The 13,876-nt window shown below is 39.4% G+C and overlaps 1 protein-coding gene across 1 annotated transcript in view; it reads left to right on the top strand.

The window, feature by feature from the left end:
• Positions 1–13,561, top strand: part of HCRTR2 (hypocretin receptor 2) — a 135,457-nt gene extending 121,896 nt beyond the window's left edge. Inside the window, exons 5-7 of the mRNA XM_055406761.2 lie at positions 6,909–7,129; positions 10,100–10,221; positions 13,332–13,561. Coding sequence (XP_055262736.1) covers positions 6,909–7,129; positions 10,100–10,221; positions 13,332–13,561 — 573 coding nt within the window. The remainder of the gene's footprint in view (positions 1–6,908; positions 7,130–10,099; positions 10,222–13,331) is intronic.
• The last annotated feature ends 315 nt before the right edge of the window (positions 13,562–13,876 follow it).

Below are 13,876 nucleotides of genomic sequence, written 5' to 3'. Positions count from 1 at the left end.
TACCGGACCACCTGACCTGCCTCTTGAGAAACCTGTATGCAGGTCAGGAAGCAACAGTTAGAGCTGGACATGGAACAACAGACTGGTTCCAAATAGGAAAAGGAGTATGTCAAGGCTGTGTATTGTCACCCTGCTTATTTAACTTATATGCAGAGTACATCATGAGGAATGCTGGGCTGGAAGAAGCACAAGCTGGAATCAAGATTGCCAGGAGAAATATCAATAACCTCAGATATGCAGATGACACCACCCTTATGACAGAAAGTGAAGAGAAACTAAAAAATCTCTTGATGAAAGTGAAAGAGGAGAGTGAAAAAGTTGGCTTAAAGCTCAACATTCAGAAAATTAATATCATGGCATCTGGTCCTATCACTTCATGGCAAATAGATGGGGAAATAGCGGAAACAGTGGCTGACTTTATCTTTCTAGGCTCCAAAATCACTGCAGATGGTGATTACAGCCAGGAAATTAAAAGGCGCTTACTCCTTGGAAGGAAAGTTATGACCAACCTTGATAGTATATTAAAAAGCAGAGACATTACTTTGCCAACAAAGGTCCGTCTAGTCAAGGCTATGGTTTTTCCAGTGGTCATGTATGGATGCGAGAGTTGGACTGTGAAGAAAGCTGATCGCCGAAGAATTGATGCTTTTGAACTGTGGTGTTGGAGAAGACTCTTGAGAGTCCCTTGGACTGCAAGGAGGTCAAACCAGTCCATTCTAAAGGAGATCAGTCCTGGGTGTTCATTGGAAGAACTGATGCTGAAGCTGAAACTCCAATACTTTTGGCCACCTCATGCGAAGAGTTGACTCGTTGGAAAAGACCCTGATGCTGGGAGGGATTGGGGGCAGTAGGAGAAGGGGACAACAGAGGATAAGATGGCTGGATGGCATCACCGACTCGATGGACATGAGTTTGGGTAGACTCTGGGAGTTGGTGATGGACAGGGAGGCCTGGTGTGCTGCAATTCATGGGGTCACAAAGAGTTGGACACGACTGAGCGACTGAACTGAACTGATATAAACAGTATAGTACCAGGTTGCACTAGTGGTAAAAAACCTGCCTGCCAATGCAGGATACATTGGTGCGTTAGATCCCTGGTTGGGGAAGATCCCCTGGGGGAGGATATGGCAACCCATCCCAGTATTCTTGCCTGAAGCATCCCAGCCTGGTGGACTACAGCCCATGATGTCACAAGAGTCAGACATAACTGAAGCGACTTAGCATGCATGCAAACAGTAACCAAAGGAAAGCTGAAGTAGCTGCACTTATATTAAACATAATAAGCTTAATGAAAAGTGTTACTACAAATAAAGAAGGATATTTCATAATGATAAATCATTCAGTTAAGAAATTCTAAACCTATATGCATTTAACAACGGAAGCCCACAATACTTGAAGCAGGAGCTAGCAGAATTAGGGACATATAGATCAATTGGGAAAAACTGATATATTAACAAATTAAATCTTCTGATCTGTGAACATGGTACATCTGTTCATTTATTTAGGTCTTCTTTAATAGCTCTTAGAAATTTTCATAATTTTATCTATACATATTTTGTCCACATTTTGCTAAATGTACTTCTAGAATACATGTTTTGCTATTGAAATTTTTGTTATTTTTAATTTAAACTTCAAATCATTTATCACTAGTATATAGAAATATAGTGAATTTTGTTTACTGACTTAGGGTCTTGCATATTGCTAAATTCATGATTTTAGTTCTAGTGGCATTCTTATAAATCCTTTAAGGCTTTCTTTGTAAGCAATGATGTGTTCTCAATAGAATCAATTTATATACTGCAAGGAGATCCAACCAGTCCATTCTGGAGGAGATCAATCCTGGGTGTTCAAAACCGACTCGATGGATATGAGTTTGAGTGAACTCCAGGAGTTGGTGATGGACAGGGAAGCCTGGCGTGCTGTCTTTCATGGGGTCGCAAAGAGTCGGACACGACTGAGTGACTGAACTGAACTGAACTATCTTTTTAAATTGTCTTCTTCTACTGGCTAGGATCTCCAGTACAATGTTGAGTTGATGTGTGAGAGAAACCTTTGTTGGTTTGTTCCCAGTCTTGGAGGAAATTGCTCATCTTTAGCACTAAGTTGGATGATAGACCAAAGACTTTTCATAGATGCCCTTTGTCAAGTTGAGAAAGATTCTATTACTAGTTTACATTGAAGTTGTTGAATTTTTCAAGTGTTTTTCCTTCCTTTAATGACATTTTCATAGTTTTTTCTACAAATATGATAAATTACATTGATTGATTTCTTACATGTTAAACCCATACTGTATTATCAGAATAAATTTGATTGCTTTATTGAGTCAAATCTATTATGTTTTTGTATATTGTTGGATTTGGCTTAACAATCTATATTTTGGGGATTTTTTTCTCTCTCTTCATGTGAAACATTTGGTCAGTGGTTTTCCTTTGTTCTCACAGTATTGATTATCAGGGTAACTGGCCTCATTAAAATTCATTAAAATATTATCTTTTCTTTGAATTTCAGAAAGAGTCTAAATAAGATAGAAATTATTCTTTATATTTTGATTGAATATTACATCAATGAGGCTATCTGAGCCTGGAGTTTTTGTTTGTTGGTTTGCGGGAAATAGATGGAAAAACAGTGGAAACAGCGTCAGACTTTATTTTTTTGGGCTCCAAAATCACTGCAGATGCTGATTGCAGCCATGAAATTAAAAGACGCTTACTCCTTGGAAAGAAAGTTATGACCAACCTTGACAGTATATTAAAAAGCAGAGACATTACTTTGCCAACAAAGGTCTGTCTAGTCAAGGCAATGGTTTTTCCTGTGGTCATGTATGGATGTGAGAGTTGGACTGTGAAGAAGGCTGATCGCCGAAGAATCGATGCTTTTGAACTGTGGTGTTGGAGAAGACTCTTGAGAGTTCCTTGTACTGCAAGGAGATCCAACCAGTCCATTCTAAAGGAGATCAGTCCTGGGTGTTCATTGGAAGGACTGATGCTAAAGCTGAAACTGCAATACTTTGGCCACCTCATGCAACGAGTTGATTCACTGGAAAAGACTCTGATGCTGGGAAAGGTTGGGGGCGGGAGGAGAAGGGGACGACAGAGAATGGGATGGCTGGATGGCATCACCGACTCTGTGGACATGAGTTTGAGTGAACTCCGGGAGTTGGTGATGGACAGGGAGGCCTGGCATGCTGTGATTCATGGGGTCACAGAGAGTCAGACACGACTGAGCGACTGAACTGAACTGAACTGAACTTTGTTGTAACAGGGTTTGTAAAGACAAACAGGTGTCAGTTTAATTATGTTTTCTTTCATTTTATTTATTCATTTCATATAAGTTCACTGTTCACAGTCTTCTTTTATGCTCTTTTTAATGTTCGTAGCGTGTTTGCTTGTCCCGGCGGCGGTGACTTCTTCAGACAGGGCAGGTTTCAAGGGCCATCATTTACATGGTAGTTCCATTTCCTAACTGTGTTAATACGTGTTCCAGGATGTGTTTTCACATCAAAGGTGATTATAAAGTTTAAGTGTAATAGTGGAATAAAAGCAGTACGTGTGGGTTTAGGTATGTGCTGTGTGTATGTGTGCTGTCTGTGTGTGTGTGTGTGTGTGTGTGTGTGTGTGTATAGTGCTATGTATTGTGTTTGTATAGTATGTGTGTGTGCTTTCCACAGTCAGCAATTGTTTAGCCCTTGCTGAGATGGCAAGGAAAAGACCTTCCCCTGTGGACAAATGGCCCGAGTCTCTCAAAAGCCCTTTTGTATGATTATTATTGCCTTTATGCAACTAAAAATTAAAGTGTGTGCTCAGTCATGTCTGACTCGTGGTGACCCCACGGACTGTAGTGCACCAGGCTCCTCTGTCCATGGGGTGGGTTCCCATTTCCTTCCCTAGGGGATCTTCCTGACCCAGGGATCAAATCTCCATCAACTGCATTGGAGGCTTATTCTTTTACTACTGAGCCACCTGGGAAGCCCCTTTATATAACTAAGCATGTTTTTTTAAAAATTGTTAACTTTCATATCAGATTGTGTTGAAGTTTGTAGATGGAAATACTACATCACAATGGGAAAAGATGAACTTTCCAATAAGACACATCTGTGTGCATATTCACCCACTCCAGTGTTCTTGCCTGGAGAATCCCAGGGACAGGGGAGCCTGGTGGGCTTCCGTCTATGGGGTCGCACAGAGTCGGACACGACTGAAGTGACTTAGCAGCAGCAGTAGTGTGCATATTCTGACTTGTCACTTATTAAACATATAGACTGGATATTTTATTTAATCTTTCTCAAAACTGCTTGATAATCTGTAAAATGGATTTACAATAACTATTTTTTTAAGGAAAGCATTAATAATTACTCAAGATTTTGCATCATTCCTGGTGCTCAGTTAATATCAACAATTTCTATTGATACTGAACTGACTTTCTGTCGACATAGACAAATTATCAGTGGGGACTACTGTATGTCTTCTCACAACGTGTGCAGGATTAGCTTCTTCTATCTGTATTTAGATCATCATCTAAGAGAGGATATCATTACCACTTTTTTTATGATTGCGGGAACCACAGTCATGCTCACTGTCGCAGTTTCTCTTTATGGCAACTTTTTCTGATAGTTGCAGAAGTCATCAGATGCAGGATATTGATTCTTTTTCCCTCAGGGGAGCACTGAATAATTGCTTCAGTTTAAATGCTCTTAGAGATTGTTTAGGAAAGAGTTCAAGACAATTTAGCAGACATTAATAGGGTTACTCATGCTAGAGGTCTTCTGGGAATTTCCAACATCCATTGCAATTTCTCAATTATTTTTAAAAATGACTGCTTAAAAAAAGACTCATAGAGAAGGAAGGATTCTCAGTCAATAGATAAGAAGATTGAGTGGGGCCACCTTGATGTGAAAGGTCACCCTACATGGCAGAACATGGAGAATCCAAAGATAAATCATTTGCCAAATGTTTTTTTCAATTTAAAGGCAGGTTTTCCTTATTTTCATTTGCTCCTTTTTGAGAGGGAATAGTTATGTTCAAAAGAAGCATCATATCAATTCATCTCTGTGGAAATCAAAGTAAAATTCTGTTCTCAAAGATTGTCTAACAGACTTGGATCTTGTGATGGATAAAGCAACAGAATCCATCCAACATCCATTGTGAGAGACCGTAGGGACACGCTGGTCTGTTCTGGCTTTCAGTGCAGAGATAAAAGCAACCGCTGAGTAATCTTAATAGAACTAGGATGTTCTTATGGTGTGCATGTTGGCACATTTACCTCTTAAAAAACTACACATACTGAATTTTATTGTTTTGCTCACTAAACCCTATCAATCTTCATGAGCTTATAATTAAGACAGTATTATACTTGGAGGGACTCCCTGCTATTATCAAATAACTCTGAAAAGAAATGGAAAAGTACAAGTTGTGTAACTGACGTTACAAATTCCAGCTATTGGAAATGATCATGGAAGACCACGAGGGATTTTCAAGGTTTTTATATGAATTTTAAAGGGCCGGGCCACAAAGTTGACTTCAAGAAATTTTGTAAGAACAAATAATAAGCAACAGAGACTATTTTGTTTCGTTTTTATTCCTTTTATTTAAAAGTTTACAGCAAGGAGCTCCAACCAGTCCATTCTAAAGGAGATCAATCCTGGGTGTTCATTGGAAGGACTGATGCTAAAGCTGAAACTGCAATACTTTGGCCACCTAATGCAACGAGTTGACTTACTGGAAAAGACTCTGATGCTAGGAAAGGTTGGGGGCGGGAGGAGAAGGGGACGACAGAGAATGAGATGGCTGGATGGCATCACCGACTCTATGGACATGAGTTTGAGTGTACTCTGGGAGTTGGTGATGGATAGGGAGGCCTGGCGTGCTGTGATTCGTGGGGTCGCAGAGATTCATGGACACGACTGAGCGACTGAACTGAACTGAACTGAACTGAAACCCGAGAAAGAGAAAACCTAACAGAAGTCCCAACTCTCCATTTGCCAGCAGGTGGCAGTGTTGACGCATGAAAAGCCGGGCGGGTTACTTTGAAATCACCTGCTTAGGTTTTCAGTCTGTTTTAACTCTAGGTATCTGAGCTGAATCAGAATTCCTAATAGGTGCTCTGCTTCCCCAGTTTTCATTTCTGTCTCTTTTAAATCAGGAATTTTTTTCTTAAAGAGTCGTTATAAAGTCACAGAAAATTTGAGTGGAATCTACAGAGTTTTCCTATCTCTGCCCTCCCTCCATTCATGAGTAGCCCATTATCAGCATCCTCCAGCAGCGTGATACATTTGTTAAAACTGATGAACCTGCAGCTCCCCATCATGGTCACAGTTTACTTTATGATTCACTTTTGATGTACATTCTATGCGTTTAGATGGTATATTCAGACACAATGTATAATGTGTGAGGAAATGCATCCATCATGCAGAGTATATCCCCTGCCCCGAAATCCTCTGTGCTATGCTAATTCATCCATCTCCCCTTACCCCTGGCAACCACTAATCATTCTACTTTCCATCTGCTCACCTTTCTCAGGATATCACACATTTGGAACCCTACAACAGGTAACCTTCTTAGAGTGGTCCCATTCACTTAGTAGTATGCATCTAAGGTCCCTCTCTATTTTTCTCATGGCTTCATAACTCATTTCTTTTTAGTACTGAAAATTATTCCTTTGTGGGGACAACTTCTCTTATAAAGAGCTATGTTTTCCATTTGCAGCTCTCTTTAGACCTTGACAAAATTGTGATGTTGCAACTGTTTTGTTTCCACCCAGACTCCTACTTGGCCCTTGCCGGTTTTACTCCAGAGCACACTCCACTCAGCAAACCTCCCAGGCCACAGGTGTCTGGGATACTTTCCTTACTGTGTCTTCCAATTACTCCTCCGAAGTGGAACTTTCCTAAATCAGATCTGTACCCCTTTCAGATTCCTGGAACATCTTCTGTCGTCCAGAGAAAATGGAAGGCCCTGCAGCCTCTTTCACAGCCTCGGGGGCCTGGACAGCAGACCAAATCCAGGATTAGCGCCGTGGCTGCTGAAATAAAGCAGATTCGAGCCAGACGGAAAACAGCCCGGATGTTGATGGTTGTGCTGTTGGTGTTTGCAATTTGCTATCTCCCAATTAGCATCCTCAATGTGCTAAAGAGGTAAAACTCACTTATTATTTGAAAATGAAGAGACCTGCCATTTCTCTTGGTTCTTCATTAAGGACTTTATTTTTTTAAAGCCAGAGAAAAATTCAAAGCTGTCTGCCGAGATAGTTTGTCAGGCCAGATAACTCATGTGTTGTTGTTACCAGCAGGTAAGAACACACAGCTTTTTAGAGTGCTGGGACTTTAAATGCTCTTATCCGTGCTAATTCTCTATTGAATGACAGACAGAAAACAGATGTTCCCCCTGACCTCTTCAAGTTAATTGCTGAATCTCAGATGCAGAAAAAATTCTAATGCAAAGAACTCATTTACAGCTTGGAGCTCTTTTTTGATCAGAACAAATGGGTTTTCCAACTTTGTTCTCAAAGACATAGGGAATGGTGACAGAATTTTATCTGAAGGACAAAAAGAGATAAGAATTGTGTTAGCATTCTAATTATACTTAAAAATGCATTTATGAGCCCCCCCACACACACACAGATGGAATCACAGCACATACTGTGTTTTGAATGCTTAAACAGAAGGAAAGAAAATCCATTTTTCTGAAGTCAGCAAATCAAGTTTAGGGTGAATAGATGAATAGTGTTAATAACCAAAATCAACACGAAGCTTTTCAGTGAGAGAAGTTATGTTCCCGTAACCCTGCAGATACACATTTAAGTTAAAACAATTGGCCAACATGATCAGCTGATATGGGGCTGTGGTACCCAGAAATCTTCAACCATCTTTATTAGAAATTATCTTAATAGTTGCACAGAGGCTGGTCCCAAGGTAATACTGGTTCTGTTTGTCAGAGGACTCGAACGAAAACGAGGATTGCGCCTCTCATTTTCCCCTGACTCAGTCAAGATCCTATCCTCACAGCTGGGGGCTCTGAAGAGAGGCAGCTTTGGCTGGAATCACACAGTCTGAAGGTGGTATAACCAGCTGCAAAGATTTGTCATTCTCTTTGGGGCTTTGTCTTTGATTGCTTAATGACTTTTTTCTTTACTTTTTTTTTTAATAAATTTTATTGAAGTAATGTTGCTTTACAAAGCTGTGTTAGTTTCAGCTGCACAGCGAAGTGATTCAGTTATACATATATATATTCTTAATGAATTTATCAATGGTAAAGAAAGAGAAAATGAACTTTTCAGCAATGTTGTTTAGTACAGGCACAGTGTTATCTGTGGCAGCTTTGGTCCTTGAGATATACAGCGGCTTACAAGAAAAGGGATTCTTTGCCCTCCACTTATATATTAAAATTCCCTTATATTTTCTTATATTTTAAATTCCCTTCTTAATTTTCCTGCCCATAGGAATCATATACAAATATATTCTAGTCTGATGCAAAATGATGTTTTCTGTTCCTAAGAACCTATAAACATACTAGATAGGTTTTCTCTCTTTCTCTTTTTTTTGTACTTTTATTTTAGTCTGTCTAAACAGTAAAAATTGGATTTACTGCTCTCTCAAAGACACACTTGGATTTCCTGCATCTGAGCCCTAGTACCTTCCCTTTAGCTAGTTCCAAATACCTACTTGACCATAATATTTCTATGCTTCTGACTTACAGACCTTCCTTTCCAAGGAAAATAAGTGGCTTTCTAAGGAGAAAACCCATGTTAAATTTAAAATAGTTTCCATTTTTTTAGTCTTCTGGTCTTTGTCACAAAATAAAAATTTCGAAAGAACCTTTAAAGTTGTTTTTCTCTTTACCACATACATTTTCTTCAAATACTTGTCTCTGTTTGCCCTCTTTTATACTTTTATTTTCTTTCTCTTACAAATAAAATCCTTAATTTTTTTCTTTAGAAGTCAGTTTGTCTGGCTAGTCAAAACCAACATCTTTAAAGCAAGTCTGATATGTATATTATTTCAAGGATATATTGTGATAGAGGGTCATAACATATTAATTCCATTTATGCACATTGTCTCATTGTATATTATATTTTTGTAAGACTAGAGTACTCCACAGAATATCACTTTATTCCAACAATGTATTTCTATTACATGCACAAAATCCACAATCAGTGATGAAACCTCTATCAAGAAATGCATTATAATCTTCAGCCTGCAAATTTGTAGAGTGGTGACAAGTTGCCTGCTGTTGTCTAGTGAATAGAATTTGATAGCTGAGCTATTTCAAAGTATACAACAAATTTTAAAAATGGCCTTTAAGGATATAGTAATAAAATATTTGTCAGAGTTTAAAATAATGAATACAAATATTAAAACTTAAAATTTTTAAGAAATTACCTGAATTTTGCCAACTGAAAACTAGTTCTCCTCTGCATATTAAAAAAAAAAATCCCAGAAGCCCAATTTCAGCAAAGTGGGAAGACTGAAGTTGAAGAAATGTAATACTCTCATCAATGCACAAATGAAAGTAGGAAGTAGTACATATAGGCAGCAATTTAGGAGTGCTATATATACACACTGCTATATTTTAAATAGATAACCAACAAAGACCTGCTGTATACTACAGAGAACTCTGCTCAATATTCTGTAATAACCTATATGGGAAAAGAACTTCATAAAGAAGAAATACATGTATATGTGCAAGTGAATCACTTTGTTGTACTCCTGAAATGAGCACATTGTTAATCTTATAGTCCGATTTAAAATAAAGATTAAATAAGATGAAATGGAATACTAACAGACACTGCTCCATCGCATGTAGACACAGCATGAAAGAAGGGAGACAGATACACGGTCAACCTCTGTATTCTTACTGCGTCATCCTTCACAAGGGAGAGAGCCCCTTCTCTGACCTGAGCTGGCTCTTGATTTATCACACTACTAACTGTGCCCTTAGGTGCCCTTCAGGGACCGAAGTTCTTAAGCCTGTAAGTGGTCCATCCTGCAGGGCAGCACGGGAGCCAGGTGGCTGCGACCTAGGCCCTTGTTGACCCTTGACTTTGCTTATGTAAAGGAACTTTCCAGAACCTCACTGACTTCCTGTTACTGTGTCTTTTCCTGCAGAGTGTTTGGGATGTTTGCCCACACGGAAGACAGAGAGACTGTATATGCCTGGTTTACATTTGCACACTGGCTTGTATATGCCAACAGTGCTGCGAACCCAATTATTTATAATTTTCTCAGTGGTGAGTTTTCACCTGTTTCTTCTCTACAAACTACAGCCCAGGGCAAGGGACGGATGACCAGATGCTGTGAACACTCTTGAACTGCAGGAAGAGCTTAGTTGCAATATAATAAGGATTTTTTTGCTGATCTGACTGGTCTTTAGTTTTTCTTCCCTTATGAGAAGGAATACTTGTTACCTAACAATCAGAGAAAATTATCTAAGTAACTTTTTTCCATTAAATTTAGAAGAAAAGTTGAAATAGGAGAGTGAAATTGTGAGAACTGGATGAGAATCTTGCTTGTCATGTATTAAACTTATGATTTACAAAGATGTGAAATCATTTAATCTGAAAATAAAGCAGCCTTGATTATATAATTTCCTTTGCCAATATTTATAGCCTAATTGAGATGGAGTTGGAACCTTTGTATTTTTAGGTATTTCTCTGTATTTACATTTCTCTTGTGGGTGATTAATGTCTCTTGGGCTTATCTCAAGATTTCTCACTGACCCAAAAAATTATATTCCTCCTAAATAACACTGAATTAAACAGACCACATGCACGTAGCTCTGCAACTGATTCCACCCATCTCTGTTTATGGAATCAATATAATTATAAAGATAATTTAACTAAATACTTTTTAATGGTATAACCACTTTTAAAAAGTCTATTTGTTTATTTATTTGGCCTCACCATGTGACATACGGGATCTTAGGGGCCTGACCAGGGATTGGACCCAAGCCCCCTGCATTGATAGCCACCAGCAAAGTCCTCCTCAAAAGGCAAACGAACAAATTAGTAAGGCTTTTTTTAAATAACTTTTTTTCAGTCATGGCATGTACCCTCCATATGGCTGTCCAGATGGCACAGTGGGAAAGAATCCACCTGCCAATGCAGATGTGGTTTCGACCTTTGGATCGGGGGATCCCCAGTAGAAGGAAATGGCAACCCCACTCCACCATTCTTGCCTGGGAAATTCCATGGACAGAGGATCCTGGAGGGTATAGTCTATGGGGTCACAAAGAGTCAGACACCACAGAGCAGCCTAGCACGCATGCACCTTCTATACCTCTGCTTTATTTCATCTTTCAGCGAATCAGATGGTGTATATGTGAAGGGTGTTTTGTATTCATTTCACCCTTTCAAGCCTCCCTCTGCTCACTCAACTCCAGTCTCCAAAATAAAGACTACATTCAGACTGGGATACCCAGAGCCCACAGCTCACGTGCTGTTTGAAAGCAGGGGTGTGTAGAGCCAGGACTTAAAAAGAATCCCTGGGCTTGGGAGTGCCTAAAGCCCTGAGCTTGCACTAAGCAGGGGAAATTCTATGAGCGCGTAAGAGGGAGAAGCATGTGAAGCAGAAGCCAGTGAACGAGTCAAAGTGCCGTGATGGGGTTAAGAGTGACGCAAGAGGGTCACTGGGCCCTGATTGTAATCACTCAATAACCCAGGTAGGTAATCGAAGCTCAGAGACAAGAAATGGTGATTTCCAATGCTGTCATTTACACTCAGAGACTTAAAAGGTCACTGTTTCATGGTTATCCGTCTTCAGTGTGACATCAATAACTTAAGGATAAGGAAAAGATTCTAGGGTTTTTTAATTTTCATTCAGTTTTTTTGTTCTGCCTTATGCAGATTACAGGACTTTCCTGGTAGCTCAGATGGTAAAGCGTCTGCCTACAGTGTGGGAGACCAGGGTTCAATCCCTGGGTAGGGAAGATCTCCTAGAGAAGGAAATGGCCACCCACTCCAGTGTTCTTGCCTGGAAAATCCCATGGACAGAGGAGCCTGGCAGGCTACAGTCCATGGGGTCGCAAAGAGTTGGACACAACTGAGCGACTTCACTTTCACTTTCTTTCACTCAGATTACAAAAGGAAACTTTCTAGATAGTTTAACGTACTTTCCTACATATTTTGCTGAACTGGTTGTGTCAGTAGAACAATTTCTTCACAGTACAACGCAAGGGTGATTTCGGCAAACTTTTGGCCATGTACAGCATATGTTTCATCAGTTTTGAAATTATTAAATATCTCTGGGCTCCATTCTGCTGGCGCTCAATTGTACTACAGTAATCTAGTGAAAAATAACCCACCTTCACAAATATATGTAGTTTGCCTATAAAAACATTAAACAAACTTTAAACATTGAGCATGTAAAACAGTCTCACTATTTTATGGAAATGTCTCATCATTTCAACAATATACCAAGCATTATTTATTTCATTATTATGACTAATATTCATTGTATATATGTATATTTGCAGCAATATGAATGGACCTAGAAATTATCATACTAAGATAGAGAAAGACAAATCTCATGATATCAATTACATGTGGGATCTTAAAAAAATATGCAAATGAATATATTTACAAAACAGTAACAGACCCACAGACATAGAAAACAAAGTTATGGTTGCCAAAGGGAAAAGTGAGGGGAAGTGGGAGGGATAAATTAAGAGTTTGGGATTAAAATATGCACACTACTATTTATAAATACATATAAATGTGTGTGTGTGTGTGTGTATACACACATATATATACATACAAGGTCTTCCCTTGTGACTCAGACAGTAAAGAATCTGCCTACATTGCAGGAGATCCAGTCTCAATCCCTGGATTTGGAAGATTCCCTGGAGAAGGGCAAGGCTACCCACTCCAATATTCTTGCCTGGAGAATTACATGGACAGAGGAGCCTGGTGGGCTATAGTCCATGGGATTGCAAAGGGTCAGACATGACTGGGAGACTTACACATTCACTTTCAAATATAAAAATAGATAAACATCAAGGACCTACTGTATATCACAGGGAAATATACTCAATTATTTTCTAACAACATATAAGGGAATCTGAAAAATTATAACTGAATGACTGTGCTGTACCCCTGACTAACATGATACTGTTAATCAAAGATACTTCAATTTTAAAATAAATGATTTTTTAACAAAGATTGCACAAAGATTCTGATAAAGAAATTTCCTTTTTCTATCTCCCCACCACCACCATTATAAAATGTTGCACCGGCATGTAGATTTGGCTCCAGGAAGTCACTCATTTGAACCCTATTGGAGATTGGTTAAAATATACTGACTGCAAAATTCTTTTCTCCTTTCATTCTCCCTGGTCATCCAGGAAAGTTTCGAGAGGAATTTAAAGCCGCATTTTCTTGCTGTTGCCTTGGGGTTCATCACCGCCAGGAGGACCGGCTGGCCAGGGGACGGACGAGCACGGAGAGCCGCAAGTCCCTGACCACGCAGATCAGCAACTTTGATAACGTGTCGAAACTGTCTGAGCAGGTGGTTCTCACGAGTATCAGCACCCTCCCAGCGGCCAACGGCGCCGGGCCCCTCCAGAACTGGTAGGAGTCTGACGCCTAGGAGAAGGATGTCTGAGGACCACTCTTCTTTTTTTAAACCTCTGTACACAGAAACTTTGTTATGCTACTGATCTGAAGCGAGAACTACTGTGTGGACCGCTCCCCCCTTTTGTTTTTTTAAGGGAAAATGATCTCTTGTTCTTTGGAAATAAAGTCAGTTCAAAATCATTTCTCAACCTTTGATTGGGATATGTTAGAAGTCGAACCTTTCACTGGATTTCTTTTCAGGCTGTTTCACTTTTAACTTCATGTACCAGGATTAGCGTCAATTAAACGTGAAAATTTCCAATGCTAATTGTTA

Source organism: Moschus berezovskii, chromosome 23, assembly GCF_049115385.1.
Source record: "Moschus berezovskii isolate FMDL1 chromosome 23, NW_MosBer_1.0, whole genome shotgun sequence".
In the NCBI taxonomy this organism is placed as follows: domain Eukaryota; kingdom Metazoa; phylum Chordata; class Mammalia; order Artiodactyla; family Moschidae; genus Moschus; species Moschus berezovskii.
The sequence above is the reverse complement of the archived record's forward strand: the minus strand, read 5'-3'. Positions and strand labels throughout refer to the sequence as shown.